General features: G+C 36.5%; 1 protein-coding gene and 1 pseudogene across 1 annotated transcript; one reads left to right on the top strand and one right to left on the bottom strand.

Annotated features, from left to right (window-relative positions):
- Positions 1 to 1,087: 1,087 nt before the first annotated feature.
- On the bottom strand, positions 1,088 to 2,173 carry LOC121768296. Its single transcript, XM_042164787.1, has one exon. The coding sequence runs from the start codon at positions 2,171 to 2,173 to the stop codon at positions 1,088 to 1,090; it is 1,086 nt and encodes a 361-aa protein (XP_042020721.1).
- Positions 2,174 to 9,805: 7,632 nt separating this feature from the next.
- On the top strand, positions 9,806 to 16,732 carry LOC121768222 (annotated as a pseudogene).
- The last annotated feature ends 4,598 nt before the right edge of the window (positions 16,733 to 21,330 follow it).

Raw genomic sequence — 21,330 nt, 5'->3', positions numbered from 1 at the left:
AGTTAAGGACGAGGTTCTTTTCCTGATACCTTCTTAACACAACGTCCAAATGACCTAGGCATGACTCAAATGAGTCCCGACAGACAGTGAAGTCGTCCATGAAAATTGCTATACACTCCTCCAATAAGTCCGCGAAAATGCTCATCATACACCTCTGGAAGGTTCCAGGTGCGTTGCAGAGTCCAAAGGGCATTCGCCGATAAGCGTACGTGTCGAACGGACACGTGAAGATGGTCTTGTCCTGGTCTTCTGGATTTACATAAATTAGGAAATAACCATTGTAACCATCGATAAAACAGAAGTATTGTTTCCCGGCTAACCTCTCCAGCATTTGGTCGATGAAAGGCAGGGGAAAATGATCTTTCCGCGTGGCTGTATTCATCTTTCTGTAATCGATACACATTCTCCATCCAGTGAGTAATCTCGTGAGCACTAGTTCGTTCTTCTCATTTTTCACCACTTGTATTCCAGATTTCTTCGGTACCATGTGCACCGGACTTACCCACTCACTATCTGGAATTGAATAGATAATTCCCATGGATACTAATTTCAACACTTCCTTCAGGACCTCTTCTCTCATGTTCGGATTCAACTTTCTTTGTGGATCCCGATGGGCCTTTGCACCTTCTTCTAAGCGGATGTGATGCATGTAGAGATCGGGGCTGATGCCTATCAGGTCTGACAGAGTCCACCATATGGCTTTCTTGTTCCTTTTGAGCACTTCCAATAATTCACCTTCCTACTCCTTGGTCAAGTTGTTGTTGATTATAACAAGGAATGTTTCATGCTTCTCCAAGTAGGCATTCTTCAGGCCTGGTGAAAGTGCCTTCAACTCCTTCTTCGGTGGACTGTCTTCCTGGGGCAGTGGATTCTCTTCCATCTTCTTGGTAACTGAATCCTCTCGGTTTGGTATTGTTTCCAAACTGGCCAAATAGGCAGATCCCCTTGACCTGGCAGACTTCGGATTCTTACAAAACTCCACGATTGCCTCTGTCAACTCCTCATCTGTCAACTCTTGAGTGTTCATTGCCACACACCATACTGCTAATTCTTCATCGATTGAGTGACTCAACTCTGAATTATCAATCTACTCCTGCATGAGTTCAGTCTCAAGATATTCCTGGACCAAGGGGTTAATAATACCCACGGCATGAAGATTTTCCACATCTAAAGGTTTTTTCATAGCCTCATCAATGTTGAAAGTGAATTTCTCCCCATGATAGTCCAAACAAATTGTTCCATTAAAAACATCAATTATAGTCTTAGCTGTGCGTAGGAATGGTCTACTTAAAAGCACTCCGCTAGACTCAGCAGATTCATGTTCACTCATCTTAATTACATGGAAATCAGCAGGATACAAGAAATCATGCACCTTAACTATCACATTTTTTAACACACCTTCTTGGCTTATGCATGACCTATCAGCCAATTGGATCACTATCTTCGTATCAACTAACCTTACTCCTACCAATTTCTTGTAAAGCGAAAGAGGTAACACATTTATTGACGCGCCCAGGTCACACATTGCATGATCAACTTTCACGTTACCTATTTCAATGAGTAGAGTAAACATACCTAGGCCGGTTCTCTTTGATGGAAGCCTCATCTTCTGTATCACTGCTGAAATATTCTCTCCGATCATGATTTTTCCATCCGGCTTGGTCTTACCCGCAATGAACTCCTTGATAAACTTACTGAAAAGAGCTAATTTTAGAGCCTGTAAAAATGGTAGGTTGATTTCCAGTTTGCCGAAAATTTCCAAGAAATCCACTGGATCATCTTTCCTTTTTCTACCTTCCCCACGATAGGGAAATGACTTAACTGTCTTGCTGGAGTCTCCCTTGAAAAACCCTCCAGTTTCTTTCCTCACTTCTTCATTTTGCACTTCAGTTTCGGGGTTCAAGAAGGTCGGATCATCCTCTGCTCTGGTTTCCCCTGTTTCGGTGTTTCCCTTCTGTTGAACTGTGCCCTCTGTCTCCTTACTCATCACAGTCGGCCCTTGCTTATCAGCCTTCATTGTTAGCCCTTTATACTCCCTTCCTAATCTCAAGGTTATTGGACTGATGTTTGCTCTGTTCGGTGGTTTCACTAAGGCATGGATTCTTCCTTCGTTTCCACGCATCTCATTCAACGAGGTGGCAATTTGAGACATTTGTTTGGCTAGCATGTCCATTGCGACTTTCTGTTCTTGCTAGGCGTCGGTCAACTTGTGGACCAAGTCATTATTGTCCTGCATGTTGTTCTCAAAATGCTGTTGCGAATTGAGTAAGTCTCCCATTATATCATCTGTACTCCTTGGCTGCTTGGGATATGGCTGATCCGAATTTGATCCTTGGTTCGGGTTGAAATTCCCTTGTTGCCCCTGGTTCGAATTGTACTAGACATGCGGTCCCTAGTTTCCTTGGTAATTGGCTGGAAGGTTTGAATTATGGCCCTGGTAGTTCCTCTGATGGGGTGGAACATAGTTGCTTGAGGGTTGGTTTTGATTCCTGTTGACCCAGTTAGGTTGGCTCCCTTGGTTACTATTCCCCCAGTTACCTTGTCCTTCTTGATTCCTGTGGGACCAGTTCTGCTGGAAATTCTGCCCCACCTTCTTTCTGTTGGGCCAGTTAGATTATCCTTCAGGTAGATTCGTGTTCTGTGGTTGAGGTGGTGGATTCTGGTTCCCATCAGCCCACATGAAATTAGGATGATCTCCCCATGGAGCATCCTTGATCTTCCAAACGTTCTAATAATTGTTCTGTTTGTTTTGGTTCCAGTTTCCGACTGCATTCACTTGGGCTTGGCATTCCATCTCCCATTGACTCCCATAGCAATGGTATCCTTCCTCTGGGCATGGAATTTGTTTGGCCTTCTCTGCTAGGGCCGGAGGATTATTTTTTTCTATGGCGGTCAGAATCGTCTTCTCCAGCTTATCCATCCTAGCGTCCATCCTATCCTCATTTTGCACATTCACTACATCCACATTTCCCCTTCTAAGGATAGTACGGGGGGAATCATACGCCTTTTTTGCATCAATCAATCTTCCTAGAATCTCTCTGGCCTCACTCACCTGTTTCTTTGTAAAATTTCCCCCGCTTGAGGAGTTCAGCAAATCCTTGGACTCTGGATTCGCCCCTTCGTAGAAAATGTTGTAGACCTCTGCTTCGCACATTCGGTTGTAGGGGCAAGAATCGAGCAATCCTTTGAAGCATGACCAATACTGGCTCAAGGACTCATCATAATCATGTATGCATGCTAGAATCTCCTTCTTGAGGGCATTCGTCTTGTTCGCGGGGAAGAAGTAGTCCAAGAAAAACAGTCTGAAGTATGCCCCCGTGCGGATAGAATTGGCCGGTAACCTTAATAACCATGTGTTAGCCTCACCTTTCAGCGCGAACGGGAGCGCGCGCAACCTGTAATCCTCTTCAGTCGAATTAGGGGGCCTCTTCTGAATACTGCAAAGTTTGCAGAATTCATGGAGGAATTCATATGGGCACTCAATCTTCCGCCCATAGAAGTGTGGCATCCTGGCCAACACGTTCGTTTTGATATCGATCGCCTGCTGGGCTGGGGTAATGACTATAGCTTGAGATGGTTCGCCATTCAGATGGGCGTTGAGTGATCCTATCTCTGGATCATTATCAATTATCTCTGCCATGATTTCTGGCTGCCCTTCTTCAAACTCCGGAAGTAATTCCGGCTCTCTCTTCCAAAGTGAGACTGGGTCTGCCTCACTTCCCGAACTCGAAGGTGTTGGGTTTGCTGTGGTCAACCCAGACCTAGTGGTAACAGGGGTTGTTGTTTCCTTGGCCCGCCAACTAGTGTGGTTATCCCTCCAATTTGATGTATTGTTCCAGTACCTGTACCTCGAGCCTTTTCTCATAAACTGAAAAAGGAAAGAAGAAAATAAAAACAGATCAAAACTATATACACCAAATCACTCTAAACACAAACATAGAATACGCCATCTATCCCCGGCAACGGCGCCATTTGATAGTGCTGATTGATTGACTGTGATTGTGTGTGTGTGTGTGTGGTGAAGATCAAACAGGCCCAGAGGATTCACTCTACGGCTAGGTCTAGGAACTCTCTAAACTATCAGACTGTGTCGTTGGGATACTCTCAATCACTATCAAAACCTTAACCCATTTACTATTGGCTAGTACATGGTAGTAAGGATTGATCCCACAGAGATAGATGGGGTAAGCAAGTGTTCAGAGGACTTGGAAGGGGTTAGTTGCCGACACGCAACTCATGGGTTAAGACTAAATTAACTACTAGACTTGGGGGAAATTAAAGGTGACAATCATATCTGCTAGATCTAGGGAACAGAAAGAGAACGTACACATCCATGGGTAACAGAAATGAAGTTTAACTAGAAAATATTCAACAACCAAACTACTAGACCAAGTAAAAAATTTCCAAAAACAACTGGGCAATACGCAACATGTAGTGGAGACCATTTTCCCGAATTGGTTATGAGGACAGAAAAGCTACAAAAAGTAACAACACCAACAGAGATCCGACTCCTAACTAACTTCTACCTTCATCTTCTTCAACAATCTAACTTAACAGAAGCAAAACAGAGCATCAAACATACGAAAACAGAGTAATCACAAATCCGACTTCAAACATTGCGATCAAACATGAAATGACTAGATCAAAACTACTAGGTCGAGCAAAACAAGCAGAACACAGTAAACATCCATAACCATGCAAAATTCAAAACATCACGACTCAGATCCACAACTCTGTTTAACAATTCAATCCATGTTTAAGTGCTACCAAACTATGTTTTTGGTAGGGTAGATAAATCATTTAGAAATGAAATTTCATAAATAAAAATGTCATTATTTAGAGATGAAGTTCTATGAATAAAAATTTAGAGATGAAATTCCATGAATAAAAATAACATTATTGTTCATGGAATTCCTTTCATAGATGAGTTATTTATCTTACCAAACATGTGCAATATGTATTGCTAATAAGGGAAAGTGTGGTGTTATAATCCGACGTCGATTTGTACTAGTTATGTTAGGAATAGACACATATAAGTACGAAGTTCTTGAATTCAGATTGAGATGTCCATTCGGTTTCGGGCATTATCCTATCGATTACCTAAAATGTTGGTACTGACTAGCCGATAAGTTGACGAGTTATATTTTAGTTAGTATCTGAATAGCTCATATCGGTCCCATAGAGTATAATTTAGGCCGCCCAGCTTTGAATTCTCGGCATTTATTAATTACTTTTAGGGTAGTCATAAACGTTCATAAGTTATGCATATATAATAATTATTTTTTTGAGATTTTTCATTGAAAATCAACTTATAAATTTAAATTAGTTTAGAATAAATCAAAATACTAATTATTCCACAATAATTTAGAAAAATATTAAAATTTTAAATAAAATACTACTCCATCCGTCCCACTTTAGGAGTCCCGATTAGAATATTCCATAAATGGTATTAGGCCCCACATTCCACTAACCTTTTTTCACTCACATTTTATTATAAAACTAATACAAAAAAGTAGGACTCACGTTCCACTATATTTTTTCACCAACTTTCCTTTATATTTCTTAAAACCCGTGTCGAACTCAACCGGGACTCATGTTCCACTATATTTTTATCAATTAATTTTGATAAAAATAATTTTTATATTAACTATTGTATAATTATTTCGAATCAAACTCGAAATAATACTATTGCAGGTTACACGCCGTCGGATGGCGCTCAGCAATGGCCGTAGGGAAGGGCATGGTCGGACGCTCGGCGACATTGCGCGCCGAGCTGGTGCCATCCCGATTGTTTTATTTTATTTTATTTTAACCCTCTTTATACAACTCTTTTCATTTTATTTTATTCACATATCTTATTCTCCCCGAGTATAAATTTTCTCTCTGGATATAATTAAATTGGAGGGCTGAAGGGAAGGCTTTGAGAGGATGAGAGGGCTGTGAGATAGACATATAATGTGGCAAAAGGAATTTTATGGGGATTGTGATAGGATCCTTTGATCTAGAAAATCTTGCAGAAGATCATCTCCACTATACCTTTCTTGATTTTATTTAATTTAACATATCTTTTATTTTAGTTAGTTGTTAATAATAATTTCTATATCTTTTGTAAGTTTTTTTATTTATTTATCTTGCTTGATTAGCAAGATACATTTTAGAGTTTAGAAGTCTATAGTATTTTGATTAATTGAGAAATAAAGTACTATCAACTTATTCTCATTCCTAGTTCTGGAAGAAATCTCCTCCTATAACTCCAACTAGGAGTTGGATTTATCTTTTTATTCTTCTCACTACATATCTTTGGTGGTCTAATACGATAGATAAATCAAGGGTCTATCAGTCTGTTGGAAGGGCTATCTATATTGTGAATGTTCTTAGTTGTCGTGTTTGTGCTTGACTTGTGGCTCTTTTAACAAAATACGTGCGTATCAGTTGTTTAACATTCATTTCGGAATAGGTGAGTACCAAACTTCAGTTTTTTTTTCTAAAAATTACTCTCTTCGTCCCAATTAAGTTGGTACAAAACTTTTGGGCATGAAGATTAAGAAATTGGGTTGAATGGATTAAATGAAAGTAAAGTAAAATAGGAGAGAGAAAAAAGTATGAGAGATAAGAGAGAGTAAAGTAGGTGATGAAATAAAGTAATAGTGATTGGATGTTTTGCTTTTTTCTCAATAAAAGAAATGACTCGACTTTGCTGGGACGTCCCAAAAACGAATACGACTCAACTTAGTTGAGATGGAAGGAGTATGTCACATTTATTTTTAAAAATAGAAAAAATTATTATTAACACATCTAATCACATTTGCTCCATATCTTGAAATTTTTTCTACATTATTTTTCTCTTACTTTACTTTTTCTCCATTTTAACTATTTATCACTCCCTTCGTTCCCTCATAATTGAGGTGAAACTTTCGTCACGGAGTTTAAGAAATAGATGTTTAGGACTCGTTCACTTTGTCTGTTTTGGATAGTTGAGTTAGTAACGAGTGGGAGCTAGCCCTAAAAGAAAGTAGGGAGAAGACAAGATCAGTCCCAAGCAAGTAAGGTATAGAGTTATCTCCCGAGCTATGCCTCCAACAGGCCTTTATGCCTTTTCCTCACGAGGCACAATAAGAAAATTTCGTGTTGATCAGGGACCTGTAGCTAAAGCGAGAGATAGTTTGTCACAACCGCCCTTCTAGGGTATAATAAATGCGACGATCGCGACTTAAACAGACTTAAATATAACAAGGAAAATAGGCTAGGGTTTCATCAAGGAGGTTTGACCAACATATTAAATGAGCAATTAAGTATAAAACAAGATGAGGACCCGGGTTTAAATAATGAGTTGGGCCGGACATTAATATTCAAGGAAAAGATTAAGAGTTTGACATTATCCAACAAGACTTTAAAAATCCAATAATCGAACAAATTCAAGTTCAAGCCCAACAGCAAATAAGTAAAAGAAATATCGCAGCGGAAACCGACCAAGAGAAAGAGTGAAGTCATGTGTGAAGACACGACGACACTCGGAGTTTCAAGACTATACTATCAATTTGTTTAATTTGCTCAACACCGCCAACCGCTCGTCACCGCTCAACCTGCACATAAGGAAAACACATGCAGGGCTGAGTACTTATAAAAATACTCAGTAGACTAATGCCGAAAATATTTTTAATAAAGATATAGCTTATCATGCCATTCGTAAGTAACCATCGGGATTTAGCTTTAGAAAGGCCCGAGGCACTCAAAATCGTTCCCATTGTAAAAGTCGACTGATCAGTCATTTTCCCATAGACGTTAGCCATATCTGCCAATACATGACAAGGAATGCGGCCGCAAACCAGGTCACTAGACCGGCCAGCCCGTACGCTAGCATACAGTCTACCATAGGTGTACACTAATCCAAGTAGGGTTTGCGGCCCTACGAGGACCCGAATTCGATTTAAATAATAGTGGCAAAAGCCACATCAGATAGGCATGTTAAAAAAAATCACGGCATGATAAACACTTTAAACCACCCTTATAGCTCCACAATCATACTTTTTAAACGTAACAGAGATTAGTAAAAGAGAGCTCACCTCGCTTGCTTATGTATCACAATATACAACTCAACGCAAACCCCGTTCCTTGTGCTCACATACGCACGACCACCCTTATCAACACCACAATCCAATCAGCCTTTTATCATAATAAATTATTATGCTTGCCCTATCGTTCCTTCCATCGTCTCTTTAATGTACCCATTCCCAAACGTTCATCAACACAAGGGAACACACCATAGTTCACATCAACGAATAACACATCACTTCATCATAGAGTGGTTCTTAAACACTTATATAAATCATGTATATCATTTCACGAAATAACATAGTTGCTTTTGTAAAGATAGAAATCTGGCAGCACTGCGATATCATTTTGTAAAAATCACTAGAAATTCACACGACTTCCGTTGGGGCTAAAATTTTACCACACCGCAGTAGACTCATAAAATAACTTCCAGTTTAAAAATCATGTCAAAATAACCTTTTTAGGTCGGTCAAATAGAAAACGTAACTCACTGGTCGAGAAAACAGTTTCTGGCAGAAATGCGCAGTCAACTTTAAAAATTCACCAAAAATTCATATTTTATCCAAATAGGTTGAAATTCACACACAACATAGAAGACACCATTAAGTTTAGTCAGAAAAATGAATCGTACAAAAAGGAGTTCATTTGGTCAGTAAAAAACGTGTCAGAATCTACTGTCCGAACTCACAGTTTTTCATGTTTCAAAATTCGAATTAGGGTTTCATCCCCATTCATTCAAACACAACCTTTTCATGCTTTGAACACACAAACATGCTTAAAAGAGTCCTCACACTCATGTTTTCATAAAATCGCACATCATTCACCAATGATTTATTTAGACTTCATGAAATTGCATTCAAAACGGATACACACATACAAATGCAAATTCCCCACCGATTAAATCCTTAGATTTGAAATCCCTACACTCACTAGATGCATGAGGGAGTCAAAAGAATGTTTGGATGGAGAAGAATGAAGAATAGAGGTTTGATTGTACCTTTCTTGAACGAAACAATCGGTGGAAACGAATATAACTCTTGATTGTTCAACAAACTATTGGCGAATCGAAAGGATCTTGAGTAGAGTAGAAGAATAAGGGAGAGGATTGGAGAAGGGGAGATGGGCGTGTGAGAGGGAGTGTAGGCGTGTGTTTTGGGGGGGCTAGGTTTAGGTTTTAGTTTAGTCTTTCATTTATAGAATTTAGGAATAGAATATTCACAATTAAATCAAAGATTTGGGGAAAATAATTAGAGGAGGATTTGGGGAGATTTGATGGGGATGATTGGCGTGAAATATGAGGGAGAATAAGGAGGATTTTCGAAAATCATGGGCTATTTAATCAGCCTATGATTTTATTTGGTATTTCACGGAGTAGAATAAAATAATACGGAGCAGGAAAATTAAATAAAATCCTCCCACAATATGGAAATAGGCATGTGATTTAATTCTCCCACAAGGAATAATTTCCAAATCTTTAATAAATTAAGGTAAGGTAAGATTTGATAGGATATTCCAATTAAATCATGGAAAGAAATATATAAGGGATCAAAATGAATAATGAATCATTCACACCTCCCAAAAATTGGGAGATTTCGAAATCTCCATGGACAAGTCATAGGGGTCGAAGTTTCCATGGAGGAAATAAAGAATAATTGGATTTGGATTTAATTGGATAATTATCCCAAGCAAATAATTAAATCCAAGAAAAATAGAATTCCTCTCCAATAATTCATAGTGGTCAAAAATTCCAAAAATGGGTAAGGTACTGTTGATGATCCTATTTAATTCTCACTCTCCAAAATAAAATATAATTCACGGCTATATATATATTTCATTCCGCGTCAATTAATTAAAGCCACGTCATAAAATCAACAATTTTGACTCGGTCAAATCAAAATTAGGTCACCAAAGGAATCACATAACAATTCATCATTTAATTCGCGACATTAAAGAAATTAAAGAAATCGTCTTAGGGTTCGAAAATTAGGGTTCGAAAAGTGGGGCGTTACATAGTTTGAGCTCAAAACTAGTGAAATATGGACGTTCAGTGTTTAAGTTCTAAACTTGTTAAGCCCAATATACGAATCACAACCCGCACTATTCATCTCAGCATTCCCCAGTTTGAAATCTACCAAAGTTCGTGATTTTCAGTTTTGATTGAAAGTTGAACCAGAATTGGAGATGTCTTTTACATTTTTGGTGGAATTAGGGCTTTATCAAAAGGGTAATTTAGTCTTTACGCATATATGAGGATATACATTAATCACCCAGTACTGAATGAACAGATTCGATCCATTTATTGGTGGGCCACCTGTATTCAATATTGTCCCAGTTATAAATACGGGTTTTCCTAAATGGCTAAGTGAACAAGTCCTTAGTTTTAATTAAATAGATTAAAAAAAAGTAAGATGAGAAAAAAGTTGAGAGAATAGAGTAGAAAGTGAATAAAGTAGAATAAAGTAAGAGAATAAAGTAAGAGTGAGGAAAAGTGTTAGTTATTACTCTCTCATTCTGCGAATATGAGTCATGTTTTTTCATTTTAGTCCGTCTGCGAATATGAGTCCCGGTTCATAATTACTCCCTCCGTCCTAACAAATATGAAACATTTGGTTTTCGGCACGAGATTTTATGTAATGTTGTTTTGTGAGTTAATGAAGAGAGAGTAGAGTAAGATAGATGAAAGAGTAGAGATAGCGTTATTTATACTTTAGAAACGTTCATTTTTAATGGGACAATAAAAAAAGGAAAACGTTTCATTTCTGGTGGGACAGAGGGAGTGTTATAAATGGTAAAATGCCTCATATTTCACTAACTCATTCCACTCACATATCATTTAACTTTATTCCACCTACTTTTCTTAACATTTTTTAAAAGCCATGCCGAAACAAAATGAGACTCCTATCCGCGGATGGATGGAGTACTATATATGGAAATGACTCAACTATGAGGGAACTTTCCAAAATGGAAAAATGACTCAAATACGAGGGAACGGGTGGAGTATTATATTTTCAAAATGAGTGCAGAAAATGAAATGAGTCTATTAAGGCGAAACGAAGGGAGTACTACCTCCGTCAACTAAAAATATACTAAGTTGTAAATGACACGAGTTTTAATGTATAATTGAAAAAGTAAGAGAAAGAGAAAGAGAAAATATGGTGAAAATAGTGTTAGTGGATTGTGAGGTTCACATTATTAGTAGTATCTAATTAATTTAAACTTTATATATTTAGAAATTTGTGTAATTTTAGTGGACTATCCAAAATAATAAAATTAGTCTATTTTTTGTGGACGGAGGTAATACATTATATATATCCTCGTTTAATGCTTAGGAATATTCAATGAATTTTTTTTTTGGTTTGATCACAGGTGTACCAAATCCGCCTTCGGTGAAGTCCGACTAATCCTATTCGATTGGGTTTGCGGATTAAGGCCCAAAATCTCCTGATGGGTGTTATATTCAATGAATTTTTAATTAGACGTTAGCTAACCTACCTAAACTTTGAATATATTTGTTCTTTTAAAAAACACACTTTCGTTTACTTACTTTAATGTTTACAATTTCTTATCAGTGGAAAGTTGAAACCACTACTCCTGGACTAACTTGGCCTTTATTAGTTGATGACCTTATTTCAGTAGCAACGAGATGAGCTGCTTTATCAAATAATTTGATTTAATCTCAATAATTAAATATCCAAATACTATTACAATAGTACTACCAAAGTCATCGAAAAATGTGAATCTACAAAATATGTCTACATTTTAATATATAGATCTGATCCTATCACTTGCTAAAAATGTGCAAAAATATGAATCTTTGAAAGCTCAGAATTAAATTCATCAAGTCTCATTACATCGCTACTTTCTTCCTCGTAGCTTTGGCCAGCGCTATTCTTTATCTCACCGTCGACAACAATGTAGTGAGGGAGGAAGAATCAAAAGAAGAGAATCGAGAAACGACGAAGGAAGGCAACAATGTCGTTGCAGCTGGAAATGAGGAGGCTAGGTTCGATTTGTTTTCAGGCAAATGGATTTACGACGACGTTTCACGACCGTTGTACGATGAAGAGAGGTGTAGTTTCATGATAGGTGATTATGCTTGTAAGAAATAGTGGAAGAAAAGAGTTTGAATATCAAAATGGAGATGGCAACCTCATCATTGTGATCTTCCAATGTTTTGATTTCTTTATACTTATTTTCCATTTTACTGTTTTTATTTTGTTTAAATCAGAAGATTTTAAAAATATATATAGGTTTAATGGGACTGCATTGCTGGAGAAGATAAGAGGCAAGAGGGTTGTGTTTGTTGGAGATTCTTAGAACAGGAATCAATGGGTTTCAATGCTTTGTCTAATCGAATCTAATCTCAATCAATCGTTGATAAAGAGTTTGATGAGATATGATAATTTGTTTGTGTTCAACGCGATTGTGAGTTTTTTAATCTATATTTTTATAAGTCTGATTTGATTTATTCGATGATAATAAGTCTGAATTTGATGAAGGAATACAATGCAGCTATTGAGTTCTATTGGTCACCATTACTAGTAGAGTCAAACTGCGATGATCCAAACACTCACTCTATAAGAGATCGAATACTTAGAATCACTGATAGAAATCAATGGGTTTCATCCTTGTAACAACCCGAGACTATTATCATCTATTATTAATAGCTTAACTACAAATGTGTATGGACTAGTGTTCGTTGTAATAATAGGAGACCACCCCGTTGATGTTAAAAGAAAAATAATAATAATAATAATAATAATAATAATAATAATAATAATAATAATAATAATAATAATATATGAAATTTTAGTATAGACATGCAAAAGAAGTTTGTGGTGTTGCCTTGACTAATTTAATATGAAAAAAAATATAATAAACAAATTACTAATAATGATAACAATAAATTAATAAGTATGATCACATTATTGATCTCCATGGGCGGTTACGTACGATGGAAGAACAACTTGGCATGAGCATTTAATGAGTCTGCACAAGATCAACGTCCTATAGCCTTCCTAAATTTTCTCTAACCCTTCCAACCATATGATTAAAGTTCTCCACCTGACAGAAGGATAATCTCCCAGAGAATAACATGAACCTTGTCAGTAACATTTAATGCTTCATTCCTTTTTGCATCACCACTTGCCAGATGCGAGAGGTATATAAATACCGTAACTTTCTGATTTCACACCCATCCTTTTCAACAAAATCTCACCAACTTATATATATACCTACAAGCAAGGAATAGAAAAGAATTAAGAGTGGGACCGAGAACGACAGGAAGTGCAGAATCTGGAAATTTAATATACGCTGCCTTTTTTATAAGGTAACACCATAAACCACTTTTTATGTCTTCCTTCAATTATTGCATCACATATAAGCATATAGTGATAGAAATTGACAAAAGGAATAGAAAGTCTTCATAGTCTAGAAACATAAAGTGACGAGAACTCAAACTCTCATAATTTGAAATAAGTCCACAATCTATGCAAAAATAATAGGATGAATATCACTATAATAGGAATTCTTTAGAAAAACAAATTTAGAGCATAAACCAATAAGTACCAGACTCTTGCCTTAGGGGGGTATCGGTGAACTGGTGTGGAGGTGGAGAGCTCGCCCGTTAACCGGAGACAGCCGGATCGTTGAGAGAAGGGCGGCGAAGCCGCAGCCTGTGCATGCACAGTGGCGGCAGGGGCAGACCTGAGAAGGAAAAGGCGGCGGCAAGACGGTGGTGCCGGCGGTTAGCCGTCGCGCTCGCTGCAGTGGCGGTGGCTGGGAGTGAGATGGAGGGGGAGAGCTGCTCCTTTGTGGGTAGAGTTAGGGATTAAGTGATGAGTATTGGATATATAAGTGAGTCTTTTAATTGATTTGGGCCACTGATTTATTTTCACTTGGGCTACTTTAGTAGGGGAAATAAGTGACAGCCAAGTTTTAAATAATGGTTGTAGAAAATTAATTAAAGGCCTATTTCCGGAATTCTTTAATCTAGGCCGTGGGATTAAAAGGGGAGTACTAGTATGTCTTTAATGAAGGCTTTGTAGATTTTATTATTTGAGTATTTATAGTTCCATGTACTAATCTAGTTATGTTGGAATAATTAAATCTTCCAGAGTAAAAATTTTAGGAGTATAACTTTAGAACCCAAGACCAATAAAGAATAATATAAAATTTTATGCATTATTTAATTACTATCTGTTTGACGCTAAGTATAGTCCGACCTCTTCTTTTCTTAAAAAGGGAGAACTTGCGAGGAGAGTGATACCGCGAAGCAAGGATTTAATACCTAAAAAAAACTTGAAGACACACGAGGTGAACTGTCCTATCATACATACTAATGTGGATAAAAATGCAAATTATTTGGAGGTGATATTTTATGAAATCTCGAACCTATGTTCGTTGTTGTTTCAAGTGATGTTGTCTTGCCATAAATATTTTATGTGTGATGCCTATCTGTTGGCTAAGGCCAAGAAAGTGCGTTGTGAATCGAATTCGGGTCCAAGTGAGAGTGGTGTCCCTACTCGGACTAGTGTACACAAGAGACCTATGGCCAGAGGGCAGGTCTGGTGACCGAGGAAGGTGGCCACCTTCCCGGCACATGAAAGTAAGGTGACCATGGGAGAACACCATGTCCATGGCACAAGGTGATCGGATATGACAAAGAATGGAAAGAACTTAGACTGTGCAGTCGAATAAAGATTTTTAGTAAGCTCGGGTCTTTTAAATAAAACCCCTGGGTGTTACTGTGATGATGGCTTGACAATACTTTCAAAAGTATATTTGTATTTTTCGGTAATGTGTTCACTGAGTACTTTTGTACTCAGTCCTGCATGTATTTCTAAATGTGCAGGTTGAGCTGCGACGGGTAAAGTGAGTGCTGTCATCTATCAAGAATAAACTCTTGGAGGTTCATGTCTTCAAACATGGAACCGAGTTCTTTTGCTTCCGCTGTACCTTTAGCCTTTACGCACGCAACGTTTATTTCGTTTAAAAACTCTGATAGTTAAATATATGGATGAACAATCACTCGAGTCTGCATGATCGAGTGCCTTTTTCGTTGAATACTCTTCCCTTTAATGTATCTCGATTATCTATTTTGAGATTATTCTTATTTTCCCCAATTTCTTTCCCCTCTTCTTACACCCCTCCCCCCCTACGTCACGGTATTCCGGAGTTAGATTATCCTTAATCAACCTCGGTCGTGACAATCCTAAAACCAATTGGTGATAGGAGGAGAGGCCCATGAGACTTATATAGTGGATTAAGCTCTTTGTGTAGACCGATGTGAGATATTATTATATTCATTTTTATGTTTCAATTGCCAACACCCTCCCTCAAACTTGAATCCATGGGTTCCATCCTATCTTGGAGGGGTTGGACTTTTTTATGATCGATTGGTCAATCGGCCCAATTTTTTTCCGATCGGTTGGATCATTGGCCCAAATTTTCAGCTCAGTTATACTGCTAGGTCAGTCATTTTGTTCGGCTTCATGTTTCAATTGCCAACACCCTCCCTCAAACCCTTCAAGGTGAATCTTGGAGGGGTTGGACTTTTTATGATCGATTGGACAATCGGCCTAATTTTTTTCCGATCGGTTGGACCATTAGCCCAAATTTTCAGCCCAATTATACTGCTAGGTCAGTCATTTTTTTCGGTTTCAGCGCAGATATACTGCTTGGTCGGTTAAATATGACCCACAGTCGGCGACCCGCTCTGATACCATGATAGAAATTCATGGGTTCCATCCTAAAACCAATTGGTGATAGGAGAAGAGGCCTATGGGACTTATATAGTGGATTAAGCTCTTTGTGTAGACCGATATGAGATATTATTATATTCATTTTTATGTTTCAATTGCCAACAATCAATAGATGTATCTATTGAGAAGCATGGCAAACATTGGAACGATGCAGATATACTCATCTTTGATTCATTTACGTCGTGGCTTGAACCAACCATGACCTTTTTGTAAGTATTCTATCTATCTATCTCAGTTTCATTTTAATTCTCAGATGGTGCTCATTTGGGAGCTCTGATGCAATCTATAAAAAAGTTGAAATGAAGTATCGTCGCTATGAAATGGCTCTAACTACGTGGTCTGATTGGTTGGAAGTCAACATTAACCGAACCAAAACTAAGATGTTCTTTATGAGTGTCTGTGTCTCACCTTGCCATTACTTGTAAGTGCATGTAGTATTACTTAATTTAATCCTTTCTTTTTGATATGCTTAGTAAATGAGCATATATTTAAAGGTGGCATCCCTGAACCCCCACTTTAATTTGATATATCATGTGACACAATTAATTATTAAATTGGACAATTCTTGTGGTAGTGCGGAAACATGGGATGAAGGATACAACTGCTACAACGAAACACAACCAATATGGAAGGTGGAGTATTGGGGAATCTACACGGATCGAGAAATGATGGAGGTGGCAGAATCAATTCTAGAAAAGATGGAGAAAAGAGGCCTCAATATCCAGTATTTGAATATAACAAAATTATCGGATTACAGAAAGGATGCTCATCCAAGCATTTATAGAAAATTCCCATACCCCATAACTGAAGAGAAGCAAGCATATCCGACCACCTATTCCGATTGCGTTCATTGGTGTCTCCCCGGAGTGCCTGATATTTGGAACAAGATTCTTTATTATTATATTATGGCTTCTTGAATAAATGCAACAATTTAATTTTTTATTATATTTACTAGAATGATACAAATATTTATTTCTTAATCAAACAACTGATATATGTCATACTAGAATGATACAATGCTAGATCGATAAACATATACGCAACATTAATCTAACTGTTAGATCACAAGATCTAATGGACTGATAAGTGTTTTGTATTTTGTATATATTTAGAGTTAGGATATGAATTAAAGCGTATCTATATCTGCTTGACGTTTATTGAATATTAGGATATTAACAGTCGACAAGCAAACATATGAACATGCAAATGAATTTTGTCAAATTTCTTTCATATGAAAATATGCTAAGAATGTCAATAGAATCTTCCTAAAATTACTTTTACTTTAATGTATGTTTTGCAAAAAATAATTTGAAGTTTGGAAAAATTCTGTAAAATTAAATATTTTGAGATATTTAAAAAAAATAGTTCTTTATCTATCCGCCACCATTGTATTTCCTTCACATAAATACTCCACTGATTATGTTATTAAGTATTCGTTTAATCATTTAATTATTTATATAAACTTATAGTTGTGCATTTAACTTTGACTCTAGTATGTCATATTCACCTGAGTCTTATTTTATATAGTTGATAGTTGATATTGATATTAATATTTTAATAGAAACTTGATTATAAATTCATCAATACAAAAATTGATTTTAATACAAAACATAGGTTAAATCTTGATTATGAGATTTGGAAATTTGATGATTAATAATTAACTAAAAACATGAAAGATCATTTTTAATCAGTTTTAGATCATTTCATAAAATTCGGATTTAAGATCAATTTTAGATCATTTTAGGCCATCCCTACTAAAATTATCTAAAAATAAATAACAATGACCTAAAAATGACCTTTGTATGTTTGGTTCTGCATTTTGTAATAAATTAAATTTTGCATAGATCACAACCATATATAGATATATACTCCTCTGTCCCACTTTAGGAGTCCCGGTCACTTTTGCTCACTTGTTTTGTAAAAATCGTAATAAATAGTTAAAGTGGGAAATGATCTTCTCAATATTATTATCTCTTTTACTTTACCATTTCTCCACTTTAACTATTTATTATGGTTTTTATAAAACGAGAGTGCAAAAGTGACAGGGACTCCTAAAGTGGGACGGTAGGAGTATATATATAGGTAGGGATGTCAATGTAACCCGAACCCGCGGGCCGGCCCGAATAACCCGATAAAAATACAGGGTTAGGGTTGTAATTTCGCAGCCCGAATTTAAAATCGGGTCATTCGGGCTGACCCGTTCGGGTTGTCGGGTTATGCGGGCTGACCCGATCGGGTTACGGGTCGGCCCGTCGGGTTGAAGGCTTCTGCACCGTGAGTAGTTTTTGTAACGGTCATAACTTTCTCTACAAAGCTCCGATTGAGGTGTGCAATATATCCACACGAAGCTCTTTCGAAGACGAAGAGAATGATATGTATTAGAGGTTTATCAGACTTCAAAATTGCGAGAAACATTGACTCAAACAAGGCTGCTACACATCCACATATTTTGTGTACATTTTCTAATCCATTTTCTATCACTTCTCAACAAACATGTAAACATACCAAACTATAGAAATATAATCAAAATCATCCAAGACAACCCTTTAAAACCATGCAAAATCCAAATACGTCAACCGACTATAAAAGATCACGAAAAAAATCACTATGTGGTTCATGGATTCATAAATACTCGTATATAAAAGATTTCTTTTAGTTTGAATTTTGAAACAAAGTGTTGATTTATATTTTAAATACATAAACATAAACACAAACATAAACATACTATTGATAGATATTTTGTAAATAATTATGTAATGAATAAGTTATTTAAATTTAAATAACTTAATCTTTTTTTAAAATATTAAAGAAAATTAAAAATACATATTTCATTGTTGAATGATTAATTAAAAATATGTATATAATTAAAGAAAATTTAAAATACGTATTATTTTTTTGAAAATATTAAAAGAATTAAAAATACGCATTGACCCGAATAACCTGGTGGGTTAGCCCGAAACCCGAAGGGTTAGGGTTAGGGTCGAACTTTTATAACCTGAAAAAATCATAACCCGAATAGCCCGTACCCGAATGGCCCGACAACCCGAACGGGTTGGCCCGAACCTGAACGGGTTGGCCCGATTGACATCCCTATATATAGGTGGTGTGCAATTCGTAAGATAAAATAATAGTATTTCATATGTCCCATAATAGATGTTACACTTCTCTTTTTAGTTTGTCCCACAAAAGATGTCACGTTTCCTTTGTTAGAAAAAAGGTCTCTCTCACATTACTATAAATATAATATTTTCTCTCTCCACTTAGAGCATTCACAACGGTGGAATTTTCATCCGGATGGTCGTCCGCGCTCGTCCGGCCACTGCAGGCCACCGTTCAAGCACGCAGACAATCGATCTACCCAAACTATCAGGTGCGGATGAAAGGGCACCCGAGCCTCGTCCGACCTATCATCCGCGCACTGCAAGGGCCCGGACGATAAAGTATTAATTTTTAAATATAAAAAATGGGTTTTTAATTAAAAAATCAATTTTTAAATAAAAAACTAGAATTTCACAACAATTCATACTAAAAGACGGATCAGTGAATTAGTTAAAGATTATATTTTGTAGAATATAATCCTTCAAAACACTAGATGAACAAGTTTTGCATTGCTTGAGTAACATTTTATAGATAGGTTTTCAACTCCAACTTTCATTGTGACTTCGATGTGGGATAAATGGTTATTTTATAGATACGATTTCAACTCCAAATTCTTTGTGATTTCGATGTGGGACAATTAGTTTTACATTTAAAAGAGAGTTTTCGATGCTTTATGTATAAATTTGTGTGATTTTAGTGCAAAATCTATGTTTAGTTTAGTGGTAAACTCAACATTTTGTTTTAAATTTGGACTCTTATTATACTTTTATCATTTTATTTTGTTCTTTTTTTTGTTTATACTTTTTTCCAATAAGCACGCTAATATTTTTATGATAATGTAACTTTAATTTAAGTAATGCAAGTGGTTTTTTAAATTTTGGTGTGTTTTATATTATATTTTGTTAGTACTTGAAAACTAAAAAAATTAAAAGTAAATATAAAATTAAAAAGGCGGACACTAGTCCACACCACTGCAGGAAGCTAATCCGGACTAAGAAATGCAAATGTGGCAAACTATAGTCCGACCACTAGTCCGGACCATTATGCGTGCTCTTAACACATAAAACAACATTTCCTAAAATCTCATGTCATTGCCAAAATATGTCATCTATTATGGGATGCATCGAAGGGACTAGTAAGATATATCATTTGAGTTTAAAGCAATATAGAGTAGAGAAAGGTTGTATGATTAAATAGCAGGAAAGGTCTAGGCTGCTATGGATGATTAAATAGCAGGAAAGGTCTAGGCTGCTATGGATGATTAAATAGCAGGAAAGGTCTAGGCTGCTATGGATTGTCATACTTGATGGTTACTGCATGCGAGCCTGTTGCGGGCTTTTAATTAGTGGTGGGTCGTGATTATGGCTTTAGTCAGGCTTCATCTTGTACCAATAATTTCTCCATCCAAAAAAAAATAAATTCATTTATGGACGATACGGTTTTTAATGTGAAATTGGTAAAATATGAGAGAATGAGAAAAAGTAAGTAAAATACTATGAGAAAGGGGAGAAAAAGTAGGTGAAGTATGAGAGAGAAACTTTTCATTTTATGAAATGAGATTATTTTTTGTGGACATCCCAAAATGTCAAAATGAGACTATTTTACGAGGACGGAAGGAGTACATATGGATATGGATATGAATTTCCTGTATTGTTTTATTGGTAAGATTTTCTTTCACTATAGTACATCTGAGGAACATATATAGTGTTCAGAGTCCCATTATATGCAAATCCACTTCTTGTTGCAGAACCGGAGAATTAGACCATATTAGGGTTTTTAGATATAGTTTTTTATGGATGAGATGCGCAAATGTATTGATTATTTTCACCTTCATCACGAGTCAATTTTTACTTCACCCCAGGGCAAATAAGTCATAACATATAAGGAGTATTTAACTTCATTCCAGAATATATTACTTCATTCCAATAGGATTATTATTTCATTCCAGTACATACAGGCGAATTCGTTGTCACGTACTCTCTGCAATGTCTATCACCGCCGCCACGTCATTGACAACAAAATGGAATGATAACCCAATTGAATGGTGTAATAAGCACATAGAATGATGTAATAAACTATTCGAATGAAGTATGTGTAGAAGTATTTGAAGTCCTGCTGAAATGAAGTAAAAACCTTATCCAATGAAGTAATAAATCTATTGGAATAAATTATATTCTTTAAAGTGAATAAGTAAAAACCCAGTTCCATGAATTCGAATGAAGCATGTATTGAATCATTTCAAAACCTACTGTAAGTAAGTAAAAACATACTGTAGCTACAAAGTATTACGTACCGGAATGAAGTAATACACTTAATAGAATGAAGTAAAACGTGTTTGTAATGAAGACTGAAATAATTTACACATTAGCGAATCTCATAAAAAAAACTAGATTCAATAGCTCTAATTTGATCTCTA

The sequence above is a fragment of the Salvia splendens genome, chromosome 1, assembly GCF_004379255.2.
Source record: "Salvia splendens isolate huo1 chromosome 1, SspV2, whole genome shotgun sequence".
In the NCBI taxonomy this organism is placed as follows: Eukaryota; Viridiplantae; Streptophyta; class Magnoliopsida; order Lamiales; family Lamiaceae; genus Salvia; species Salvia splendens.
This window is presented reverse-complemented; position numbering and strand designations above follow the sequence as displayed.

Bases quoted from the DNA above. Each gene is read 5' to 3' on its own strand.
- LOC121768296 (XM_042164787.1), bottom strand. From the start codon at position 2,173: ATGGACATGCTAGCCAAACAAATGTCTCAAATTGCCACCTCGTTGAAT.